Source organism: Oxyura jamaicensis, chromosome 1, assembly GCF_011077185.1.
Source record: "Oxyura jamaicensis isolate SHBP4307 breed ruddy duck chromosome 1, BPBGC_Ojam_1.0, whole genome shotgun sequence".
Taxonomy (NCBI): Eukaryota; Metazoa; Chordata; class Aves; order Anseriformes; family Anatidae; genus Oxyura; species Oxyura jamaicensis.
Window position 1 is genome coordinate 134,649,025 of NC_048893.1, and position 25,914 is coordinate 134,674,938.

At 39.6% G+C, this 25,914-nt stretch overlaps 1 protein-coding gene across 4 annotated transcripts in view; it reads left to right on the forward strand.

Annotated features, from left to right (window-relative positions):
• Positions 1-25,914, forward strand: part of CYFIP1 (cytoplasmic FMR1 interacting protein 1) — a 68,783-nt gene that overhangs the window by 8,779 nt on the left and 34,090 nt on the right. The window contains exons 2-21 of one of the 4 annotated variants that reach the window (XM_035315023.1): positions 5,213-5,336; positions 5,516-5,605; positions 7,010-7,087; positions 7,965-8,066; positions 9,324-9,505; positions 10,840-10,936; positions 11,072-11,200; positions 12,476-12,580; positions 12,777-12,868; positions 14,154-14,271; positions 14,670-14,792; positions 16,153-16,278; positions 16,592-16,758; positions 18,036-18,183; positions 19,603-19,750; positions 21,442-21,598; positions 22,215-22,311; positions 22,660-22,736; positions 22,829-22,937; positions 23,489-23,608. In XM_035315023.1, coding sequence (XP_035170914.1) covers positions 5,220-5,336; positions 5,516-5,605; positions 7,010-7,087; positions 7,965-8,066; positions 9,324-9,505; positions 10,840-10,936; positions 11,072-11,200; positions 12,476-12,580; positions 12,777-12,868; positions 14,154-14,271; positions 14,670-14,792; positions 16,153-16,278; positions 16,592-16,758; positions 18,036-18,183; positions 19,603-19,750; positions 21,442-21,598; positions 22,215-22,311; positions 22,660-22,736; positions 22,829-22,937; positions 23,489-23,608 — 2,382 coding nt within the window. In that variant the 5' untranslated portion in view covers positions 5,213-5,219. Of the gene's footprint in view, positions 1-5,212; positions 5,337-5,515; positions 5,606-7,009; positions 7,088-7,964; positions 8,067-9,323; positions 9,506-10,839; positions 10,937-11,071; positions 11,201-12,475; positions 12,581-12,776; positions 12,869-13,201; positions 13,226-14,153; positions 14,272-14,669; positions 14,793-16,152; positions 16,279-16,591; positions 16,759-18,035; positions 18,184-19,602; positions 19,751-20,057; positions 20,212-21,441; positions 21,599-22,214; positions 22,312-22,659; positions 22,737-22,828; positions 22,938-23,488; positions 23,609-25,914 lie in introns of those variants that run through there. The other 3 variants (XM_035315014.1, XM_035315029.1, XM_035315037.1) reach the window with 3 other exon arrangements.

Here is a 25,914-nt window from a genome sequence, read left to right on the forward strand (position 1 = left end):
TGTAGATACAGATGAGTCCCTGTGGTCTGACGTGCGTAGTTTTTAAAGCCACGCATGGTTGACAGAAATGGTGTGATATTCAAGCAAAGATCCAGGCATGTTACTGCATCTGCAACAATTCCTGGAGCTCGTGGTTTCAGTAGAAACCAGATGCCAGAAAGTGCACGTATAGAAGAGAGAAGCACATCGACCTCTGGGCACTCTGGCAACCTTGTTAAACTGGGAGGAGAAACCTCAGGCAGAAGTGAAAAGCAGATACACTGCACCTCTTGCAGCTCCCTCTAGCACAGCTGTCTCCCAGATGCCACGTGAAGCTGGAGTTCAGTGTGTGTGTGCAAGCAGCCCGTAAGCAAGGTGGCTTGGTTTTGACCAAGCGTGGAGGTGGTGCTGGCCCCCTGCTCCTCACAAGTCGTGTGCTGCACACTGATCTTACCTAACAAGCAAAGATTTTCATCAAATGCTTTTTTTGTTGTTGTTGAGAAGGGCTTTATTTTTCATCTGTAAGTAGATTACCAAGCCCAGTTATGAGGTTGAACTGTTCCTGTTGAGAACAGTGTCCTTCCAAAGTTCAGATGGATAGATCCTGAAGGCCATTAGAGGCTTTTTCTGGGGGATGTCTTGCCCAAATGTTTGTGGCAGAGGCTTAAAAGGAACTGCTTGGTCATTTCTGCACTTACAAGGAGGTCTCAGGAAGCCTACAGTTGCTTAAGTTCGTTTGCTTTACCCTTTTTTAAGAGTTAGTTGCCAGCTACAAGTTACATCTTCTGGATCTCAGGTGCTGTTGCTGACGTCTTTGAGTTATCTCCTATCATCTACCATAGTTTTCCTGTTTTAGGTATTTATAGACTTATTTGTGAGTTGTCTCTTGATCTTCTGTTTGAAAAATAATTTAACCCACAAAACTCTGTCACTGGGAGAAATCTTAAAAACTCAGAGGTTGTGTTTTTTTTTTTTTTTTTTTTTCCTGCCTTCTTAATTCCTTAGGATTTGGGTGCTGTGGCTTTTTTTTTTTGTTTGTTTTTGTCTTCGTTTTAAAAATTTTGAGCTTGAAAGTGCAATTGTTTTACAGCAGTCCTCATTTTTTTCATAGTGATTGTGGAGTTAATACACTTCTCTACCCTCTGATTTCTCAGTCCTTACTTTCTATACTTTCTATTTTTTATTTTTTTTCTTCTGGTAACTTCTAATTTGTTGTTGCTGTTCAAAAGACATAAACAGGAGGAGATTATGGGAAAGTATATATATGTCTTTTTATTATTATTATTCCAAATAGTTTGAAACCTCAGAAGGGCCTAAAGAGCAAGCTGAAAGATGCATGCTGGGCATTTTCTGATGTGTTTGGAATTAATCTGTTGCAATTACGTTATTCTGTAGGGATGGAGATGTGGAAAACTTGTATTGATTGCTGTTAGGATTGACCTAACCTCTAAATACCAGAGCGATGTTGAGCAGGGTATTGTGTGCCATGCCACTGCCTGACTGTGAGCAATGTACAGCATGATGACACTTAAGATAGATCAGCACACCTTTTGTCTGAATATGTTGCTGAATAATAAGCAAGTTCCAAAGTCAGATCAAAATGTAAATAACGCTAAAGGAGCTTCAAGGTCTGGTGCTTTTCCTTGTTTTGTTTGTCTTGTGGACAAAATGTCATGGAGACAGCACAGTAAGCTCTGCAGCATAAGCTTTTCTGGGCAGGTCAGGCTGGTGCTCGTCTCCTTCAGAAATGGAAAAGATATTAATTCAAGCTAGTCAGGGACCTTGCACTAGCATACACAAAGTTTCCCTAAAGAAAACCCTGTGATTGATGCCTCTTACCTTTGGATGCGATGGGACTTTGCACTGTAAGACTGAAGCTTGCCTGTACAGGAGACAGGGTTTTTTTTGTGTGCTGGCTTTGAAATCCAGAAAAAGAGGCTGGGTATCAGCCCAGATGCTGCTGTCTCAGTTCGGAAGCTGAGTGTGCTCATCAAACACCAACAATTAGCTAAGCAGCATGTAGGTGTGTGGGAGTCCTTCTCCTGGAGGGAGGATGAAAGATAATGAATGTTTGTTTGTTTATTAAGTTGTTTAGAAGTTAATACTTCTAGGAAAACATGTTCCTGGAATGCGTTTTGACTTTAGTGCTGTAATGATAGGTTATGATGCAAAGATAACAAAAAGGGGGAAAAAAATCAAAAGTAATTCGTACAGGTCTTCTACTTGAGAAAATCAATCCTGGAAGACCTCAGGTAGGTGTAAAGCTGAAAACACAGCATCACAAGAATGTAGTAGGAAGGTTAACCTCACAGCCTGGGTAAATTGACTTGTGTAACTACAATTATCAGAGTAACTGGTGTTTCAATTTGTTCTCATTCAGGTAAACTCCTCATCAGACTGGCTTACGAATTTTTTAAGGAGGTCTTCAAAATTTCTTATGTTCTCTGCCAAAAGGGAGTCTGCTAAAATGTTAGTGCTGCTGCCCAGTAATTTCATCTGTAATTTCACTCAGACTGAATGAGTCTCAAGGAAGCAAAACCATCCAGTTTCGTGTCTTGGGAATTTTACTTTCCTGAATTTAATCTTCCTGATACTTGAGAGGGGGGAAACCAAAACCCGTTTTTGCCAGCCATTCATGTTTGTACATTAGAAATAACTTTTGTCTTTTGGAGCTGGTATTATTGACAGCAGCAGCCAAAAAGGAAGCGGGGGGGGGGGGGGGGGGGGGGGGGAAGCAACCTTGAAGAAAATCTTTGCTGCCCAAGTCCCAGGGCTTGTGCATCAGGAGCTGCTGCGGCCCTGCCCTTCTTGCTGCTCTCAGGCCTCTGCTGCTTGGTGCCAGGGGCGGAGGGTGAGCAGAGCCGGTCCCTTGCCACGTCTGCAGATGTGTCAGAGCTGGGCAGGAAGGAGCTTCTTCCTCTTTCACCTCTTGCTAGATAATCGAATACAAAAGCGGGGAACTGCTGTGCTGAAATGGTGGCTTGGCCAACCAAACACCAGGCATGCGAATCAACATTACCAAACGAGGCTGTGAGCGACCTTAAAACAAGGCTTTTGTAACAATCTGCACGCAATTAGTTACGTTCTCCTGGTTCCAGAAATGCTGATTTATCTTTGTGAAATCATGCGGAAGGGCTTGGAAAAAATGTGCCATCCTGTATTTCTTCTCATAGTCCAGGGGCAGCAGGAAGCCGTGTTTCCCTGCCTCACACATCCCTCCTTCTGAGAGGAGTTTCTCAAAAGTGTGCTGTTAAATAGGTGATGGCAGTGTAAGTGAGAGGGGATTTGGGTTTTGCTTTTACATTGGCTAATATTTTTGAATTACTTTCCTGGTATTTGTATTCTTGGCTCTCTTCTGTGCTGGGGAACTGGGATGTGTTTGAGGAGGGGGAACACTGAGTGGCTGGGGCTGTCAGGGCCCTCTGGAGGCCACCAGGCCCAAGCCCTGCTCCAGCAGGGCCACCCAGCGCAGGCTGCCCAGGCCCATCTCCAGGCGGCTTTTGGAGATCCCCAAGGAGGAGACCCCACGGCCTCTCTGGGCAGCCTGTGCCAGGGCTCCTCACCCGCACAGCACAGAAGTGCTGCCTGGGGCTCAGGGGGAGCCTCCTGGGGGCCTGTGTGTGCCCAGGGCCTCTGGTCCTGGCACTGGGCACCTCTGACAAGGGCCTGGCTCCATCTTCTTTGCACCTTCCCTTCAGGTGTTTGTAGGCACTGATGAGATCCCCGTGAGCCTCCTCCCTTCCATGCTGAGCAGCCCCAGCTCTCTCAGCCTGCTGGTAGGAGGGGGGCTCCAGCCCTTTGATCATCATGGTGGCCCACTGCTGGACTCTTTCCAGTATGTCCATGCCTCTCTTGTACTGGGGGACCCGAAACTGGACACAGTGCTCCAAACATCCTTACCAGTGCTGGTGAGGATGTTTGGACTGAGGCAGAGCACCTTGTCACTTCTCTTCCATGAAGCAACAACTCCCCTTTATGTGGTTAAGTGGAGTAGCTTTTAGCTTTAAATGGGGAACCCTTCTTTCTCTTTGGGTTTTGAGTATGGGTGGAGAAGGTTTCTGTAGTGGTTTGTGGCTGTTCACCTGTCCCACGCAGCAGCATGGGCGGGAGCTGGGCAAGTGGGGATTTCTGCTTTGGCAGTGAGTCTGTGGAGGAGACGTTTCAAGCTGGAAGGAGCCTCTCAGGCTCCTATCACAGGTAAAGTGTGTTGGCTTTTATTTTAGCTAATGCTTGATCTTTAGATATTCAGAAAAACATATTAAAATAATGTTTATTTGCGGTGCTCTGACCTCTTAGCAACTCTCATCCATTTCCTTCAGGCTAAAACTGTTAAGAGTTCAACCTCCTCACTGGACTTGTGCCCAGACATGAAATTTTTTTGACATTTGTTCATTTATCGGAGGGAAGATGCCATGTTTTTTTACCTGCCTCTCACTGGGAATAGCCATACTGGCTGTGAAGGAGCTCAAGCTGGGTGTGGGATGGTGTTGGGCAAGCGTCCCAGGGCAGTTCTGCCAGCGAGCACTCCTGTCAGTCCAGTCCTTTGTCATTTTTCAGCAGGGACTGCAAATTGCATGATACGGATGCTGCTTATTTATTTATTTTAATGAAATCTCACGTGCTGGGGCTTGAAGCAAAGCTGGAGCCGTGGTTTCAAGAAGCAAAAGGCCTGCAGATCTTTCCGATGGTAGCTGTTTGAATTTGTTGGCAAGCTTTCTCCATATGTGGTTTGTTGGTTTTGCAGCTACAGCTTTGGATGCCGGTTGGTCTCTGAGGGCAGGTAGCTTATCTGTTCTGAGTGTTTCCTTCCTTTTGCTTTGGTTTTTGATTTTGCTTTTTTTTTGCTGGTGGTGGTTTGCTTGTTTATTTACAACTTCAGATTGGCGTCACATGTCCTTATGGTTAGATTTGAGGGCAGTACTTCTTTTCTGTGCATTTGAGGCCATTGTTTCATCTGTTTTTGCTGCATTTCTGGTGTGCAGCAGTGGGAAGGAGAAACGTTTCTTGAATCATAAAAGTAAGGAGGAGGTTGTCAGTCCCAAAAGTCTTTTCTAAACTTGTGTACTAAAACTGAGTTTCAGTTTTACTATTTCCCTTCCATTATGGTGTCTCGGACATGTCTTTATTGATGGGAAACTGTATATTTCCCCCAAAGGTAGTTCACTGAGCTTTGCTACATGTACATGCATGTATACACATTTATATATACATTTTGTTTTGTTTTAAACCACAGGTGCAAAATGACTGCTCAAGTAACACTGGAGGATGCCTTGTCCAATGTGGATCTCTTGGAAGAGTTACCATTGCCAGATCAGCAGCCATGTATTGAACCCCCACCATCATCTCTGCTTTACCAGGTCTGTTGTCATTTTAAGAAAAAATATTTTTGCAGATCTTTTGCATAAGTGTACGCTCTTAAAAAGCAAGCAAACGAACAAAACAACAGCAACCAAAAAAAACCCAAATGTTCATATTTACAATATATTTAAGTTCTTTTCCCCACCAAGGATTTGATTCTATCTTTTTTTCTCTGCAGCCAAACTTCAACACTAACTTTGAGGACAGAAATGCATTTGTCACTGGTATCGCAAGATACATTGAGCAAGCTACAGTCCACTCTAGCATGGTAAGTAGTTGTTCAGATACGTACTTTTCTTTTACCTGGAATAAAAGGAGAAGAACATTTCCTCTTATGTTTCATTATTGTAGTCAGAGAAAACAGGAACCCAGGTTACCTACAGCGCTTTTAGGAGGAAATAAGATGAAAAAGCATGTGGCATTTCTTTTTGTACATGTACTTCTTGATAATTTTAGAATTTACTTTTTTCTTGATCAACTGATGTTGCTCAAAAGTTTCTTGCTTTCCCTGTGCATTTTCCCAGTATTGTGAGGTGAGTTAGTTGTGTTTACAGCTTTCTGTTTTAACTTCAATGAAAAATTAAAAATTTCCATCCTCCCGAATTTCTTCTACTTCTCTGTTGGGTTAGTGGTGTTGAAGGGTTTTTGTTGGCCTCTTCACTCTAGAGTGTATATGTTAGTGGTTTACTGGCGTGCTTTTGGATAAGGTCTTCTGTGGTGGGTGTATATGTTAGTGGTTTATTGGCATGCTTTTGTATAAGTTCTTCTGTGGTTTTTAACAGTTCCACAACAGAAGATAAGACTTCATACTAGTAATGCCATCTCTGCTGACAGTATTGCTATTGTGGGATACAAAAGAGCTTATGGGTTGCAAACACTTGTCTGTACTGAACTTTCAGTTGTTTCATGCACTTTTGAAAAATGAGGAAAAATATGCCTTGTAATTCTAGAAGCCAGTTCACAAACTGTGGAATGGATATGTTAAGCACCTGATTACATGCTACTGAAAATTATGCAAATTTACACCAGAGTACATTTAAAATTATCTAGTGACTCCTTACCCATCTTTTGATTCTTTGCATGTTGTCAGTCCTCTTCCTGGACATGTAAATTAAGATATTGCTTTGCATGTGCTGATTCTTCCATCCTCGACCATTCTACCTGCAGTCCCCAGCTTTTATTTATAGATCATAGTGTCTTTAGTTTTGGGAAGAACAAAGCCAAAGATAATGTGATCTGGGGAGATTCTCATCAGTAAGTAGGTGTAATTGCTGCAGTTGTCAGCTAGGGATCTCACAGGTGTTTGCTGGCTGAAGTGGTATGAAGGTTTTCTTAGAATTAGGTTAGATGCTACAAAGTGACTGAGAATAGATGGATTTTTTTTCTGTTGGATTATAGTCAAGCTGGGTTTCTATAACTGATTAATTCAAATATGTTTCTTGCAGTGGTACAGGCAGCTCTGATGCATGTACTGTGCCAGCTGCACCTATTTATTATGGTCATGCTATTTTACATACACGTAGCACGACGTATCACTCAGTTTGTAATATACGTGTGTTTGTACATACGCATTCCGGTAAGAGAAATAGATTGGTTTGGAACGATGGCAGACAAGTGGATTTAACCCTTTTGTTTTACAATGCCTAATTATTACTGGATGTCTTTCTTACAGAATGAAATGTTAGAAGAGGGTCAGGAATATGCCGTCATGTTATACACATGGAGAAGCTGCTCAAGAGCAATTCCACAGGTAAAGGATGAAAACTGAACTGTCATGCAGGATGTGAACTTCTGTCTTGTTTTGCTTACAATATTTTAACAAACTCTGAAATTTAGTGTGCTCCTGAATTCAGACTCCTGAATTAGCAAGCTGGACATGCCATAGAATAGCGTCTTTTATCACTTGGGAACCAGTTGTTTTTTTTTCCAAAATATTTAAATTCAGAACAGGTTTAACGTGGTATAGCATGTAATAATTAACATTTAGGCTATGCATTTAGGTTTGTAGATATCCTAGGTAGTCATTTTCTAAATGTCAGAACTATGCAGTGTTTTCTCGATCTGTATATGAAAACAAACCCCTGTGAATAGGTAACAAGTCTATAGGCAGCCTCAGGTATCTGGGAACGGTTGTGCAAGCATGGAGTGTGAAGAATGTTAAGATACATCAGAAGACTAAACAACGAGTTGACAACAGCATGCTTTTTAAGGAATGTGTAATGCAATTATTTTTGCACTGAAATGCAAGGTTTATTCCATAGTTTAAATATTTAGAGTGGAAATCAGGTAATCTGTTTTATCTTCTAGTTCTGGCCCTATTTTAGTGCACGACTTTGAGCAAATGACTTAATAATGTGGAAAGAATATTGTTCTTACCGTACAGAAGTGTTTGAAAACTAAATTATTTGCTGTGAGCTATTAGAAAAATCTTAATTCCTTTTTTTTTTTTTTAAGCATGCATTGAATCTGAAAGAACAAGCATAAAATTACCAAACCCAGCAATTTATGCCTTTAATGTGTATCTTCAGAATGATAATATATTTTCTCAAGTTGTTGTTTGGATTCTTAGTTTGTGAGGCTTTGTCATGGAAAGCTGCAAGTGTAATGACGTCTTTAATTGTCTTCAGGTCAAGTGCAACGAACAGCCTAACAGAGTAGAAATTTATGAGAAAACAGTGGAAGTTCTGGAACCAGAAGTCACAAAACTGATGAATTTTATGTATTTTCAGGTAAAAGGAATAGAAACAAAGTTTGTTAGTAAGCTTCTATGTTTATATTCCTGTTGGGTATAGTTAATAGTATGTGCTCAGGTACTCAACCCAATCATTATACTTTTGGGGGAAAAAAGTCTCATAGAAGGATAGCATTTATAATGCCTGTCTTAAAAACTTCAGGCAATCCTGAAAGCATAAGACCTTCAGCATAAAATAGAAGGTATTTTTTTTGGTCCCTGCCCAGCACATGGGGACAGCTCTGGTACTTCAGGAGGAAATGAACTAGAGATACAATACACTTCACATGTATACATAAGTGTTGCAGCACAGGAATTACTTGTTGGGGAGCAAGGGATCCACAAGTTTGGGCGTCATAGCACCTGGTACAACTTTGCTACAGACATTTGTAGTAGAGGCAAGCTAATCCAGTTTTTCTGACCTGCCAGCTACGCAAACTAAGCATGGACTGGAGAATAGCCATCTGTCTTGCTTTCTCCTCCTGTGCTGGCAGCTTCCCATTTTGTTCAATGGACTGAGGATGTTTCCAGGCATTATTCTGAGGCAGCCAGAGCAGTTAGAGCCTGCAAGCCCCAGAGCATATAGGAAGAGGAGAATGAATGCAGTGTGACATTTCCTGTCACCTTCCTGAACTGGTGGATCTTACTGACTACAGTCTCCTTTCATTCAAGATTGTTGCCCTAAACTAAGAACAGATTCCTCTTTGAAGCTTTTGTCTCTCCGTACTTTTAATCTCCATCTCAAAAGGCCCCGTTGTGCACTTAGAAATAAGCCTTCAACCATGTGCAAGGATGTTTTTGCAAATTGGCATGTAGTACTGCTAATCACTGGTGGTTTTTTTAAGAGAATGTACCTCCAATCTGCCTTTTAATGTGTTTATATTTCCTCACTAAAGAATATGAAATCACTTTTTTCAAAGGGACTTAAAAATTGTATGACTTCAGTTTGCAAAGAGTATTTCTCATTGTGCCAGGCAAGTTCTGTGGCACTTGTGACACTTGTGCACACAGGTGGAACTGGAAAGCTTGTGCTGGTGCCTTGTTGGCCTTGAATGCTTTAAACATTTTTCTACTTCAGTGATTTTCACTGGACCCTGTAGATGTACCAAAAGTGGTCTGTTGTGACAGTGAAAGAGCCTGCATAGAGGGGAAGACAGACAGGTGTCAGATCTCCAGTTATGCGATAAAACTTTGTTTCCCTGGAAACATCATGGCTTTTACTCCCTGACTCCTCTTTTTTTTTTCCCTCTGTTAGCGAAATGCAATTGAACGGTTTTGCGGGGAGGTGAGACGCTTGTGCCACGCAGAAAGGAGAAAAGACTTCGTCTCTGAAGCATATCTGATCACACTGGGCAAATTTATCAACATGTTTGCAGTTTTAGATGAGCTTAAAAACATGAAGTGCAGCGTGAAGAATGACCATTCGGCCTACAAGCGGTAAGCTGAAATGAATAGGACCAGGTTTTCTGCTGCTGGGGGGCAGAGCTCCCACGAGATGGCAGCAGTTGCTCCTTTTTTTGGACAGATTTCTCTTCAAATGTAGTCCCTTCACAGGTAAAACCTTGGAAGTAGAGGTACAATAACTGCAGCTAAGCAGTTGTGTAAATCTACTTTATGCTGTTCTTCAAGCAACGGAAGGTTCTTCGTCTTTTAATGTAAAACTATGAAATGCTTCTATCTTGGTGAACACTGATTGTATCGAATATGCATTGCTCAATGCAGCTTTTCTTTTCAAGGTTCAGAGAAAACTGACTTTCTGCTCACTTGTGCCGCTCCTATTTTTGGCATCCAGTTGGTATTTGTTAGCTGAGAGTTGTTCTTAAGACATCTCGGCATTGCTGTTTAGAGGTTGTGGCTGCGGATGTAGCAGGAAGGGGAGGAGGGCAGAATATCAGCAGCTGAGCGTTCTGCTCAGGCAGCCAGATGATACCAGTTAACTTTTGTCAGACACAGTGGTCAGGACAGCAGGGGAAGGTTAGACAGGGGAAGGAACCCCAGGACAGATAGGGGAAGGAACCTATCTTTATGTCAGCTCTAGCATCTGTGGTCTTTCATAAAGAAAAACATTCAGACGACTAGTTAATTTTGCCTATGTCTAACTTACCTATGTCTAATTTACCTCTACCAGTTAGTGCCATTTGTAGTTGTTGTGTCTGGAGACCTCTTAAGCTTAATTGGTTTGCCTTTGTTTTTTCTTTGGAGGCATGCTGTTGGAAGATAAATTCTGGTTTTGGAAGGCTGCATTTTTCTGGGTTGTTACGTGGCTTGGATCTGTAGAGTCATTGCCACCTGCATCAGTTGAGAAATTCACCAGATAGTTTTTAGTTTGGGTTGAATTGGGTCATTTAACTAGGGTGCAGTAGGACTGACTGAAAAACAGTTAATTCAGAGTATATTGTGTCTGTAGATCTCTCATAGGGAACTTTCACCTTTCTTTTCAGCTGTTTTCTTAAAAAGCCTTCCCTCCTCTGTAAAATAGGCTCTTGGCACAGCTTCGTAGGATCTGTAGCCTGTGTTTGGTTAATGCAGTTTTATAAATCTGTGGCAAGAAAGTAGAGACCGTGTCTCTCAGGTTCTCTTTTGGCTTGATTCGGGAGTTTGGAGATGCACTAATGGTATTGCCATTATACTGACAGGTACAAGTTTGTTGACAACTTACAGTTCTGCTGACTGGTAGATGGGAAGATAAGTGTATTTTAATTGAGAGGGGATAAATTTGCAGTGCCACTGAAGTGAAATACTGTTTTTGTTTTGTTTTTCTGTTTACAAAGAGCTGCTCAGTTCCTACGGAAAATGGCAGATCCTCAGTCCATCCAAGAATCCCAGAATCTCTCCATGTTCCTTGCTAACCACAACAAAATAACGCAAGTAAGCTCAAGTTATCCTTTCACAAAACACTGAATGCTTTACAAAACCATTGAAGTCCTTTTAGTTTGGTAGTAACCATTGATCCTGTGGTAGTGTAGCTCTTTGACTAATACTTTTTCCTTCCTTTTTTTCTAGTCTTTACAGCAGCAGTTGGAAGTGATTGTTGGCTATGAAGAACTGCTTGCAGATATTGTGAATTTGTGTGTGGACTACTATGAAAACAAAATGTATCTAACACCCAGTGAGAAGCATATGCTTTTGAAAGTAGGTTTCTTTTCAGTACAAACTTAAAGAAAGGTTGAAGCAGGACATAAATTGAATTCCTGTTGTTTTTGCTTCCTTTTGCCAGAACCAGATAAAATGAGTAACTCAAATGATTCCTGTTTTTCTATTGTCTTTTTTTCTTTTTTTAATATTGCATGCTTAATCCTATTTAGAAAGCTTCTAATCCAATTTTGTTCTTCATAAATTGAAGTTAACCCAACTGAATTGTAGCTTTGCTAGGAAACTAATTCTATTGAATGGTGTTATACTTCAGAACAACAACAGAAAGGAACTACTACATCTTACTTTTAGATATGTAGCACATCTGTATAAAAGGTTTTGGGAGGTGACTCTGTATTTAAAAGCTTTCAGGGAACAGGTAGCTTAAAATTAGGGTTAGTAAGCAGACAAATGTAGTTAGATGGAATGTGCACGTGTAATAGGAGAGTGCTGAGCAATATGAAGTGAGGTCGATATTACCAGCTGCATGTACTGGCAGTGAAAGAAAAGGTATAGAGTAAAAATTGAGAATTTGTCTAATGACAAATATTTTGAAACACTTTGGTGTTTGGCTTCTAAAAAACTCAATTTATTGTGACCAAACTGAAGCACACGAGTAGACCGTTTGCATTCTGTCTGTAGAAATATCTGGCATCTTTCATATTTAGGCCTTTTGTTCAGTAAATGTGTGCTTTGAACACGCTAAGTTTCTAATGCTCAGCTCTTGGTTCTTGTAAATACTCAATTACAGCTTTACGTTAACGAATAATTTGGACAAAATATAATTGTTTTTTTTGGATGCTTCTGAGCTCTTGTGTGTGTAATTCAGAGATACGCTGAAGGCCATAAAAAGGAGCAGCTCAGAGATGTTAGGCCTAAACTTCTGTTAGATACCTGTTTGCACATACAGAATTTTAATAAAATGGAAGTGGAAAAAAAGTGTTAAAATAGCTGGATTCTAGTTTGAGGGGTTTTGTTTGTTTGCTTTTTGCAAAGCCTTTTATAAATAAGAAAGATAATTTAAGGATAATGAACCAGGCTAATAATGTTGAAACTATTAATATAAAAGAACTCTTCCCAATGTGTGCATTTTAATTTTGCCTTTGTACTGAAGTTTGTTTTTCCTGAGAAGGAAGCTTGAAAATATCTTCTGTTTAAAAGAGAGTGGTTGTTTCTGGATTCTTTTTTTTTAATGATATGAAGAACAATCTTACTGCAGCAGGGTTTTACCTCTGAGGCCCTTACGCAGAGAGGTTTGGTTTTTCCCTTTTCCAGGTTATGGGCTTTGGATTATACCTGATGGATGGAAGTGTCAGTAACATCTATAAGCTGGATGCAAAGAAAAGGATAAATTTAGCCAAGATAGACAAGTTCTTTAAGGTTGGTTAAGAGAAGTATTTTATAACGTGTGATTTTAAAGGTAACTGCTCTTGCATTTTAAATATGCACACAGTTTTATATAATTAAAAAAAAAGATCACTTTGGACTTTCATGTGGGTAAATAACGGTTTCCTTTCACTAAGATTTGTGTTTAATTGTTTATTTAATCTGATTTTTTTCTATTCCCTGTGTACAGCAATTGCAGGTGGTCCCACTCTTTGGTGACATGCAGATTGAACTTGCAAGATACATTAAGACCAGTGCCCATTATGAAGAAAATAAATCCAGGTAAGGGAGAGGGGGAAACAATGAGGGGAGTGTCTGGGCTGGGGATAGTCAGATCCCCATAGGGTGTATTTTTATAATCATCTGTTAGTCTGTGGTCATTACTCTAATAGGATTTTCACCTTAGTTTACTTCTTGTTTTGGATATTTCACTATTAATGTACTTCACGTAGTAAATACAACTGAAAGGACAGGTTATTTAATGACCTTTCTATGCTGGTGAACTCATTCTTGCATCTGTGACGTTGCTTATCACCTGGGTTGGAGGAAATACATTTTATCTTACACTAATGTAATTTTTATTTTTTCCTTTAAATATGAAACTTTCTTTAAAAGAAATGAAGGATTATACTAAGCAAGGTGAGCAGTAGTGCATGGGAAAATAGGCATGTATATATTGTATATGGAGCAGCAACTTAGCCTGTGTCCTCTTTTATTTTTTATTTTTGCTAGGAGTGCAACACAGCAAAACGGCTGGAGAATGCAGCCAGTTTTTATAGAAGTGGTTCCATGGTTTATAGTTACTGCTTTGTCTTTAGTGGACGTTTCTGTGTTCCTCTGAGACCTTCCCTCTATGCAATTATGTAAATTTAGAATGTAGTGCTTTGCATTTTAATTCCTGCAGAAAAAACATGTAACCTGCATGTAATTGCTAAGAGAAAATCAAGAGTAGCGAGCCTACTGAGCTACTAAAAGTGTGAGGCTATTTAACATGACACTCTTGGTAGCATGTCTTCTGTGTCCCTCTTGATAACATGTTAATAGTATTTAATAATATATATATATATTGTTTCTTGGGAGCACATTATAGGCTCTTCTTAGTTAAACATGAATAAAGAAAAATATCCTGATACATTTAAAATGTATCTCATGGCCTTTACTTGACCCTCTGCCCTGCCTTTCAGTCCATTTCGGTCCTGTTTGTAAGTGTATGCTCTTAAAGAGAAATGGGGGTTTGTATTTCACAGTAGCAGCCTTAAAAAAAACAAACAAACAAAAAAACCTACCACCACCTGATCACACACAAGAACAAAACAAAAAACAAACAATACCACCACAACAAACAAGCTTGGAAGAAGTGCTTTGAACTCAGAAAGGTGATCCATCGCTAATTTGCCATGTGCAGGGTCGGAGGTAGAGGTGAGAGGAGAGGAAAGGCTGCAAATGGAACAGAAGGAGGATTTAAAAAAAAAAAAAAGTCACGTGTTTTGGCTCTTTCTTCTTAGTATCAGTTGTATTTTTTATTGCCTAAACTGATTTAGGTGTTTTTTTGTGTCTTCTGGAACAGATGGACATGCACGTCTTCCAGCAGCAGTCCCCAGTACAATATATGCGAGCAGATGATCCAAATCAGAGAAGACCACATGCGTTTCATATCAGAGCTGGCTCGTTACAGCAACAGTGAGGTGGGTGGGATTAGAGCTATTTGTGCAGACTTTACATCACTGATTAGCAGCCACTGTTAAATGTCTGAAGACAAGGCTAGTAACCTTCTTTGCATGATATTTGCACTACTTACATTTTAAATGCTATTCTCATAAAAACTGCAATGTTCTTCTGCCTATATATATATGTGTATCCCAGAAATTTTTTGCATGTCTCTTTTGAAATAGGTTGTCAAGCTCTTACTGCAGATGTGTGCTCATAATGCTTTGAATAAAGTTAAAAGTTAAGAGATCAGATAAAAAGTAAAATGAAGTGAACATGTATATACACACATAAATACATATGCATATTTAAAGTACATTGTATGAGGTTCATATATTTATATATATAGCTTTTTGTTTGTTTAATAATGTTCTAGGTGGTGACTGGTTCTGGTCGACAGGAAGCTCAGAAAACAGATGCAGAGTATCGGAAGCTCTTTGATCTCTCTCTCCAAGGCTTGCAGCTTCTCTCTCAATGGAGTGCACATGTCATGGAAGTGGTATGTTTTCTGGGGAATAAAGGCAGATAAAAAAATAGTCTGTTTGGAGAGCTTGGACGGGTTTTGCTTTAACAGAAAAAAAAAAAAACACCAACATGTTGTGTTTTGTTCCCTTACTCCCTCTCTTTGCCCTTCCTTTTCTTCTTCTCTCCTCCTGCTCCAAACCATGTTCTTAGAGAAAGGCAGCAAATAAGTTCTCAAAGGCTAGGAGTAATATTGCAGCTTTGAAGATCCAATAGCCTGTACAATCTCATATGCTGCATATAACTTCTTAAATTTAATGGGCAGGTGATCACCTGCGAGCTTTGGCCAGATGCTTTTGTGTTGCTTTTGACATACGTTTTGTAGACTGACTTCATTTTGCCAAAACCTGCACCAAAGCATAACCTAGAAATGGTTGAAACAGATAACATGTATGAGAGAAGCCAGAGTTTATCCTGTTTTGTTTCTGATGTCTGAGGGAGTATCAAGCACTGCATGAATCCAGTGGACATATCTGGAGACCCAGTTTTCTTTCTGTTCTGTATTTTTAACTGCCTCTTTTGAAAACCAGTAGATGAGTTGTACTTTTTCCTAATTTATCCTGTTCTTACTTAGATCACCAGTGTATTTGATGGTGAAAACCTTGTTCTCCCTTTGTCCTTCTTAAGAGATGTTCCTATCATGTTTCTGGCCTTTCCCAGATCCATTTCCTGTATTTCTGTCATTACAGTTATTGTATTCAGACTTTCTCTTCACAAGATAATGTTTCTATTTTATTATAACTTTGTAGAAAACTTCTCTTTGGTACCTCTGTTTTTACCTTCCCAGTTCCAGAACAAAGTTTCCCTGATGACTACATCAGGGTTTTTCACCCTTTATTACTGCCCCTTTTAGGTTCATGCTTTTCTTTGTCTGTCTGTTATATATGGATTCCTTTAAGTACTTCTCGTGTAAGTTCATCTTCTCCCTGTCGTCCTGCTGCCCACCTGTTCTGACGTGGATTCCCTCAATATACATCAAGTTCAGATACAAACTTTCAGCAAATGTTTGTTGTCCAACTTAACCCTGTAAACTTAGTGACCCCAAATTACTTAGTTTAATAATTTCACCAGTGTCATCTTGGAGCACTCAGATTGCAGGGTGTGATGCTCTTCTTTGCCGTAGAGAAATTTATGACAATATTAATCTAGAATTTTTCACCAGCTGTACTCCGATGGATATTTATGCAGGTTTTGAGCACAATACCAAGTATTTTTCAGATGTTCTTGAAAACATTGGAGTATTTATAAGTGTATTATTTGTGTTCAGATATGTTTTGTGTTTCTCAGGCCTTTTTTCCTGTCTTTTTTTTCCCCCTATTCTGCCATATGAACTGCAGTATTCGTGGAAGCTGGTACACCCAACTGACAAATATTCTAATAAAGATTGTCCTGACAATGCAGAGGAGTATGAAAGAGCAACGAGATACAATTATACTAGTGAGGAAAAGTTTGCTTTGGTTGAGGTAAGCTAAGTCTTTTTTACAGGGGTTTTCCAAAGATTAATCCTATACAAAGGAGAACATTCTCCATAAAATTTTCTATACTGAGTGGAAAAAGACAGCATGCCCTGTGTTGACTCTGACAGAGCACGTTTTTCTCCGTTTGATACCTAGAAGGGGGGGGGGGGAGGGGGGTGGAGGAAAACGAGCCTCTTCAGAGTGACTTTCTTGTTTATCTTTTTGAACTTATTAATTTCCCTTTTCTCTTGTTCTGTATTAAAAAAAGGCATTTAACCAAATTACAGACAATATTTAAAAACATATCTTTTTTTTTCAGGTGATTGCTATGATCAAAGGTCTTCAGGTGCTGATGGGAAGGATGGAAAGTGTTTTCAATCACGCCATTCGCCATACCATTTATGCAGCTCTTCAGGACTTTGCCCAGGTCACACTTAGAGAGCCATTAAGACAAGCCATTAAAAAGAAGAAAAATGTCATTCAGAGGTAACAGTCTTGTTTTCATCTCCTCCTGTATCCTTTTCCCCCAGGTCTAATTAAATTTAGTTCAGATTGTCCAGCTGATGAATTTTGCCTCTTTGTCCGTTCTTCCTTTGTAGGTAGCTTGGTGGAGTATGTATCACGAATCTAAGAAATTAAAAGTCCAGAGTCATAAATGCTGGCAGTATGGCTAAGGTGTGAATGTTGGCCATCTTGAGCTTCTTAGTGCTACCTCAGGACTTATTCTATTGCTTGTGGTTTATTTTTATTTTAAAGAAATACTAATTTTATTTTGAAGAACGGTGTTACTGTCCACCTTTCTTACAATTCCAGTGTTCCCTTGTGTCTCATGTTTACATCCCACCCCACAGTCTTATCTCTGCCCTCTTGGCATCTTTTCTTGTTTTTTTTTTTTGTTTGTTTTTTTTTTTACTTCTGTTGCTTTTGGCTTATTAGCCTTCCACTTCTCTTGCAAATGCTCTGTCTACCCATACTGATTGGTGTCATTCCTGACTTTGTTTTTGTGTCCCTAGTTGCTTGCTTTTCATCTTGCCTTGTTTAGTATTTGTTTACTCCCATGTTGCATTGTCTTTGAGGTAAAAATCTTTCTCTAATTAGGCTATTGCTAAACACTTTGCCACTCAAATGCCTTCATAGGCTAAAAATAAATTACTCCAAATAATCAAGTTTGTGGGGAGGGTTTTGTCCAAAGGACGTTCATGAAATATTGAAGTATTACTTTATCTGCTCTGATTTGGGAGGATCAAAGAGAGGATAGGGCTGGCTGTGTTTTTGGCAAATATCTGAAGTTCAGTTCAGTATTTGGAGTCAAAGTATGATGTTAGTACAAATTCCAGCTGAATTCTGGAGTTTGGCTGGAAATGGGTATTTGGCTCTTCTGTTTCATTTCAAGCCCAAATTAAGTTGTTTTAATTTAGTCTTGTGTGATTAAATAGCTGACTTCTCATGGCTTGGGAGTACAAAATGGCTCAGTGCACTTGTAAGGATCCCAGCGGTGAATTCTTGACAAGCAAGTTTTGTCATTGATGAACCAGTTTCAGAGGTCAGATTTCTTCTGATATAAAGGCGGAAGGCTCTGCACTATTTGATTTGAGGAAAAAGTGCAGAATGATTAGTGTGTGGATCAGGCTGTCTTGTAATTGTTCGCAAAATCATTTCTGTTTCATTGAAGTTGTGCCGAGCTCCAGATTGCTAAAAAGTAAAATGTTCCCTTCGATGCACTGGGATGCGTGTGGGTCTGAAGTAGTGTGAATTGTGTTCAGTGTTTTGCAGGCCATCAGGAAGACCGTCTGTGACTGGGAAGCAGGTCACGAACCTTTCAATGACCCAGCTCTAAGGGGAGAAAAAGACCCCAAAAGTGGTTTTGATATTAAAGTCCCAAGGCGTGCAGTGGGACCCTCCAGTACTCAGGTATTTTCCCATCTAATGGTTGCGATATCCATCAATGATTATTGCATGCCATGTTTTCTCTCTGGCCTGAACTACTTAAAAAAATGCAGGTTTCTTTTGGAATGCTCAAAATCTACTTTGATTAGATTTGTATTTGTAAAAATGATACATACTTAAAACAAACAAACAAAAAACTCTTTCTGGGATGCTGTCACTTTTCATTCTGACGTGTGATTTTTCCAAGTGTTCTATCTCTGTAATTTGACTCACTTAGAAATACTTTCTCATTGAGCTCCTAATATTTAATATAATATTTTGGAAAGATTTGATTATTTCTTGACTGATTCCTCTTTAGACTCTTTGGCGTGGCTGGTGGATTTTTTTTTTCAGTCAAATCCTATAAATTATTGTTTTAAATTAGTTTTAAATGATATTTAAAATTCAAATACTCTCACGTATTTAAATTATGACAAGTTCTCTCATCTTGTTCAGTAACGAATAATGAAACTGCTCCTTAGAATCTGTTTAATATTGTGCTGCTACTAAAACAACAGGTAGTTCAAGTGTCTTTTCCGTGGTAGTCATCAAAATCCCATGCTTAGATGTTGCCTCTGTTACCTCTGTTACCTCCACATAATCCCCCCTTTTTATTTTATTTATGAATTTGTTTGGAGAGCATATGGCCTCGTATTCATAACTCAACTGAGAAAATGAGGTACTGAGCACTTCGGGTGCAAAACCAAAGGCACCTGTGATGTGTAAATAAAATATTTTTGTGCCTAAAACCTGCGGGGAAGAGAACACCTGGATAATAATCTTGGGTAATAATAAGTTGCTTAAATTTTTACTCAGGCGGGTTTAGTGAAGATTTTGGGTTGAATTCTAATGTTCTAAACAAACCTTTTTTTAAAAAAATGTCACCACCAGTGTGCTTCTCCTATGATTGGTATGTTTAAGGGCTTCGTTTCCGTGGCTGGAACAAGCCCTTTGGAGTACCTGTTTGTTGTCTTTCTCTGCTCCTAGGCTGGCACACGTGTTTGTCTCGGCTGATGTGGGGAGGGCAGGTCAAATAGATCAATTTTAGAAACTTCCTTGTCAGTCTCACACAGCTCTAAAATGGCTATTTGTGAATTGGTAATGCTTGGAAATCTTTGTGAAATGACTTGAGAAGCTAAGGGCTGAGGGCCTGGCTCTGCATCTTCTGAGCGGAATGGGAACTTTTCTGTTCTCCTGAGGGAGCACCGGGTGGCCGTGATCGTTCTGAATGAGGAAACCTTTCTGTTCTAAAGCGTACTACCTTCCTTGGCATGCTTACTGTGCTGCTTTTCACTTTTAACAAACTAACGCGTTTCCTCTGCTTCTGTTTCCCCTTCCTTATTTACCCGTGTGTTTTTATTAACGGATTCTCTCCCCTGCCTGCCCCTGTCTGTTGGTTTTTAGCTCTACATGGTTCGCACTATGACAGAGTCCTTAAACTCTGCCGAGCTGTTGAAGCAGCTCAAGTCTCTGGGACTGGAAAAGCTATTGCATGTGACACACAAGTTTCTGAGGCAGTCCTACATCTATCCGCCTCTTTTAAACTTTGGTGGTAAGACATTACTTATTACTTCTACTACTTTTGTGGTGATGTGAACTGTTCCACGGCAAACGGTCTGCTGCCCGATGCCAGCGGAGGCCCCTTGGCATGGGTAGGCATTTGTGCTGGTGCCTAGGCTAGCGCTGCGTCTCTTCCTCCTGCCTCGAGGGCTTTTACCCACACGGTGCCACAAAGTTTTCAATTTGAAGCGGAGCGGTCGCTTACTGATAGTAATTCTCAGTGTTGCTCAACTAATGTGCCATGTGTATTTTCCTTTTTCCCCCCCCTTCCACCACAATTGTTTCCTTTAATGATGCAGCTTTACATGGTGAGAACTATGTTAGAGTCCCTCATTGCTGACAAAAGTGGTTCCAAGAAAACCTTGAGAAGTAGCCTTGAGGGACCCACCATATTGGACATAGAAAAATTCCACCGCGAGTCTTTCTTCTACACTCATTTGATAAATTTCAGTGGTAAGATATGTAGATGATCAGTGTCCAGCTTAGCATGTCCTAACACCTCTAACACGACCTGGAAAATGTTTCCGATTGCCTAAGCCAACTTACCTTTGGTTTATTTATCAAAACCTCGGTCTGGCCAAACTTTTTCTGAGACGTGATATTCAGTATTGTGGTGGGATTTTTATTTTGACTTGTTACACATTTCATTTATAATGGCTCAAATTTCATATTGTTACCTCCCTTTTATATTTTTTACGTATGCATTCGTATAAACGAGGGACAGATAAGCCTATATGCAATGAAATTGTAAAAAGGAAGTAGCTTTTGTGTTTTGTTTTGGGGGGACTGATGGTTTTTGCTTTTTTTTTTTTTTTTTTTTTTTTTAATACAGAGGAAATGAGTTCCCTGTTGTGGTAAATTTGATGTCATTTCACTACTCTTACTATTCAGTTAATTGTAATCGGAAACATGCTGTCCTAAAGAATTCACCTACTGACATTGAATGTATTTAGTCTTTGTCATCCCCATGCTGTGTTGTCTTTCATTTTTGTTCTGTTACTGGACTCCTTTACCCTCAAAGAAGGGGGAGCCTGTTTATTTCTATTATAATGCTCCTGCTATAGAGCACTTTGGTCTTTGGAAGATTTTAACGTAAAAAGTTCATTTCTGTTTTGGGTGTCAAGCCTTCTGCAAAAGAAGGCTTGTGCTGAGCCGTTCCTGGAGAGGTGGGAAAAAGCCTATCTGTGTCCCTGACAGTGGCCTTAGAAAGTTTTTATTTTAATCCCTTCTTCATGTGTCTGTATGTCATTTCCTGCCCATTAAATCAACAGGAATGTGTGGAGGGATTCAGTCCTCCAGAGGGATAGGTGGTACTGATGGTTCCAGTACAATGTTCTCTCTTTTGCCTTCTACATCCCAAGCTCTGCGCACAGCTGAGAGCAGCCCCTAAATGAGAAATTAAGCCAGAAGCTCCCCTATAATGGTGAACATAGTTTTTCCATTTAACTGGTAGTCTCACCCATGGTATTTTCTGTAATAAGGCACCTCTTTGGGGACCAACACGGAGTTCAGAGCTATTTGAAAAAGTCACGGGCTTTACATTTTGAATTGAGTTTACACATCTGGCCTGTGAATGACTCACGCTTGCTTTTTTTGTTTCACATCGCATCATCAGAATCACAACTGTGTTGTTCTTGATGTACTTCTATTAGAAGTTTAATTCTGCCTTATTTATCCTATAAGAAACCCTGCAGCAGTGCTGTGATTTGTCCCAGCTGTGGTTCAGGGAATTCTTCTTAGAATTGACCATGGGCAGAAGAATCCAGTTTCCCATTGAGATGTCCATGCCTTGGATTCTGACGGACCATATTTTGGAGACAAAAGAGGCATCAATGATGGAGTAAGACCTAATTGTGCTCTTCCACCAAACAATTTTTCATAATGATCGTCACTCTGTGTTATAATGTTACTGTTTTAATTGGTTTTGACAAGCAGTAACTGAGAAGGCATTATAAACCTTCATACAGTTTTCTTCTTGCATTTGCTGACTTCCAGAATTTTCAGTTTTCTTTTCCAAGTGAATAATTGAAATCTTAAATCTTTCATATAAGTATCATTGCACCAGCTGTTGCTCTCTGGATGAGCTCTCCTGCTGGCTTATTTTGTAGTATGCCTCCTTGTTTATAATCAACATCATTGATTACTTACTCAATGTAATCCACGGTAGTAAGAGCATGGTTCCATTTAATTAAAACTATATCTGCAAAACAAGTTTCAAACTGTAAACAAATCTATACAAATTCTTAAACTAACAAAAGACTTTTTTAAAGGAGCAAGTGTGGTTTTTTGTGTGTTGGAGTTTATATTAAAAAAAAAAAAAACACACACACACAAAGACTTGTTTTTATGATGTGTAGATCACTATTGGCTGGATTACAATATGTTGATTTTACCGTCTTGAAGAACCATGATCTCTGCAGACATGTAACTTGTTTTCTTTATTCTTTCTCATTCAGGTATGTTCTCTATTCTTTGGACCTTTATAACGACAGCGCGCATTACGCGCTTACTAAATTTAAGAAGCAGTTCCTCTATGATGAGATTGAGGCAGAGGTAAAGCAACCTTACCTACTGGAGGAAAGTAGTCTGTACCTTGCTGTGAAAACTATGTTAAAGGCTAAGACCTACTGTAAGAGATACAGAACAAATGGGGATAAGGAATGAACTGAGAAGACAGAGAGAGGATAGGTAACTGGTCTGGCAATATGCTGCAAGGAAACCTGTTGATCTCTGCAAAGCCACTTACGTTAATACTTAAAGCTGATGTCATCTCTTGTGCTAGGAAATTTAGGAATGTTTACACTCTTAATGATGTTTGTTAAGCAGTGGGAAGTCTTAGATTAAGTTCCCCTCTTCTAGTTCTAAGTAGCCATAAATGCTCATATTTTTTTCCCCCCTAAGGTAAACCTGTGTTTTGACCAATTTGTCTACAAGCTGGCCGACCAAATATTTGCATACTACAAGGCGATGGCTGGCAGGTAGATATTCCAGCAGCAACAGCTTTTATTCATGCATTTCTGCTCAGGTTTGTCATCTACTATACTCGAGCACTTTCTTCTTTTTTTAATAGCCTGCTTTTGGATAAACGCTTACGTTCAGAATGCAAGAATCAGGGAGCAAGCATTCAGTTGTTACAATCCAACCGCTATGAGACACTGCTGAAACAAAGACACGTCCAAGTGAGTTAACTCATTTTCTGTTGTACTTGCTTTGCTTGGCAGTGTTCCAGTGGTATTCATTTATGTAGATGTGTAAAACTACTTCTGTGCTTTATATTCTGCCATCGAAGTGGCAGAACTGACCTCTGAGATTTTTTTTTTCTGTTTTATGAAGGAGTAAATTCACAAGAATCTTAACAGGTCATGTTTTAATGTGAATGTCTGCTGCAGTTAAGCAAACAGGAGCCAAATAGAAATGTTGTGTGTGGTAGCATTGTCTTCCTAATAATGTCTTTCACCAGTTTTGAATGCATTGTTGGCACAATGTCATGGAGGCAATGGGGCGCTGATGCAAATAGCTAGATGTAAATGCAACAGGTGATTTTACTTTTTTTTTTTTTTGTGAGAACTGAGATGTAAAGTAGATCCATCTACTTTATTTCTTCGTGTTTGGAATGCAAGTTCTCCTTTTAAAAGTCTATTACTCTGTGGGATCTCACAGTTTCTGTACAGCTTGTCTTGTAATTTGCCATTCTGTTCAAAGCTTAGGAGCATTCTTTTTTTTCCTTTAGCTTCTCGGTAGGTCGATAGACCTGAACCGACTGATCACTCAGCGAATTTCAGCAGCTATGTACAGGTCAATGGAGCTGGCGATTGGTCGATTTGAAAGCGAGGATTTGACTTCCATTGTGGTGAGTGTTGTGCTGCAGTTTTGTCAGAGCATCAGCACTGCAGCTGGGTGTCTAGAATGCTACATATTTTTTATTTGAGCAATAGGTTTTATTTGTATTGAGACTGATAGACATCTAGCCTCCCCCCGTTTTTTTCCCTCATTATAAATGTGTGTGTTTGTTCATGACAGAAGCCAAAAACGTTTTCTGAGGTTTTGCTGGAAGTCCTATCAGTGTTCTCTTAGTGGATAGATGCAGTCACTCCTGTAGGAATAAGAGGCTGAATTATTAAGAGGCAAACTTGTTTTATCCCAAACCCTAGTTAAACATACATGTGGGAAAGAATTTAAGCAGCCTTATAGGAAAAATAACAGTTATTCACTCTGATGTTTTGTTTTCACTTTTCTGTAAGTGTGAAATCATATGGTGCTATGGTTGACGTCTCCTGTTTACTAAATCTAGATTGACAACCACCCCCACTAGAGAAGCAGTTTATTCTTGCAAAAGGCATTCTTTTGTAGTGTAGTTACTATGTCCAGCTACATCATCAAGTATACTTGCACATCCTCTGTTGCAATTGTAGACCTTTTCTTTTATTGTAGACCTTTTTGATTCTGATGGGCTACGTTTTTTTTGTTGTTTGTTTTCTCCCTTTACCTTATACTGTGTCTCTGTCCAGAACAAACTTTGGCCAGCCCTGTCGCAGTATTCTAGTGTATGCTGCAGTACAGGTGGCTATGCAAGTCCTACCTTGTTGAGGCTGAGAATTTTTTTCCTCACCCAGAAAAAAAAAAATAAACCTGCTGCAGGGAAGGACCTTGTGAGTTCAAAATTGTAAACAGCACCAGTAGAGAAAGCGTTCTAGGCGATACGAGGAAACAAGGAGGATGAGCATTGTCATCATGTAAGCTCTTTGGAAGTGCACACTTCTGTCTGCACATACACGTTAACTGCAGACCAAAACAAAACAGCCTTGTGTCTGGTAGAACCCAAAGGAGTTTGTTTAATCAGGCAGCTTGGTTTTGTAGCTTGACAAAATCAAGGCAACTTTTTTGCGAGAGAATGAGGTCTAATTTGTGCATATGGCAGGAGAGCATCTGTGCAATATTGAGGTGTCCTTTTGAATTAGTTTCCTGATGAAAATGTTAACGAACAAATTGTATTTCCAGACAGCATGAATTTGACAAGTAAATATGCAATCAACAAGAAAAATATCAGCTACATTCTGTTCTGCTGGAATGAAAAAAAAAATTAAAAGTTGTGCAGGAAAGTTTACCATCAATCTTGTCGTAATGTTTTTTCACCTGTGAAATTTTGTCATGCAGTTAACTCCCTGGATTTTGTGTCATTCTTTACTGGAGGTGAATCAAATACTGGCCATAAAGATGGGCAGGAGTCTTGGCTTTTCATGCCACTTTGGTGCTGGGTATTAAAATCTCTGAATTACTTTCTTACTGGCTAAGTGAACAGAAACTATTGATGTATTTTAGGTCATAGGTTCTTATTCCTTGAATTAGAAATTGGCAGGGCTAAGTTGCTGTCCATCCCTCTTGCCATTCTCTTCCTTCCTACCCCTTCATTTTTATGCAAAAATTTTTGCTGAAAACTACTCAGTTTCCTCAGTAAGAAGTGGATGCTCATAGCTTAACTAATAAATATTTTCTGCTGTTCTACAAGCTAGATAAGTTAAGTGAAGTCAGTTGATTGAGCTATTTTAGCCCTCAGATTGGACTTAGAACTGTCATAACCATCATAGTGGCTTTTTTCGGTTTGCTTTCTTAAAGTAACTGTCACAGGTTTGAAAACCCTTTGAGAAGCGGAGCTATAAAATCAGAGACTGGATGGGAAGATGGCCGATAGTTTGATGCACAGCCAAATTTAGCCCATTGCAAATTTAGCCCAAATTTAGCCCATTGCATTGGACATTGCTTCATAAGTAATTGCACAGATATGTCATTGCAAAATAAGCAGTGCTTGTTGGTGTTTTTTGGAGCAAGAGGTGGTGTTCTCTTTTTCATTTGTGGGCTGTTTTGTGTGTGTTGGTATTTTTGGCACCTACTGGCTGAAAGTTATCCTGTGAATTGCCTTGTAATTGCTAGACTAAGTCTGGTCATTAGTGTGTTCAGTGTTCTGTTTCAGTGTCTGGTGTTAGGGATGGATAACTTGTATTTTGTTCAATTTAAAGTGCCAGAAACCATACTAGAAAATTTCTTGTCAAGAAGAGAAACATTATGAAAGGCAGTGCTCATGCGTGGTTTTATGGCCCATGGCTAGAGATTTTGTGCATACCTTCACTACGTTTATAAATGTCTGGTCTTTCATTGCAT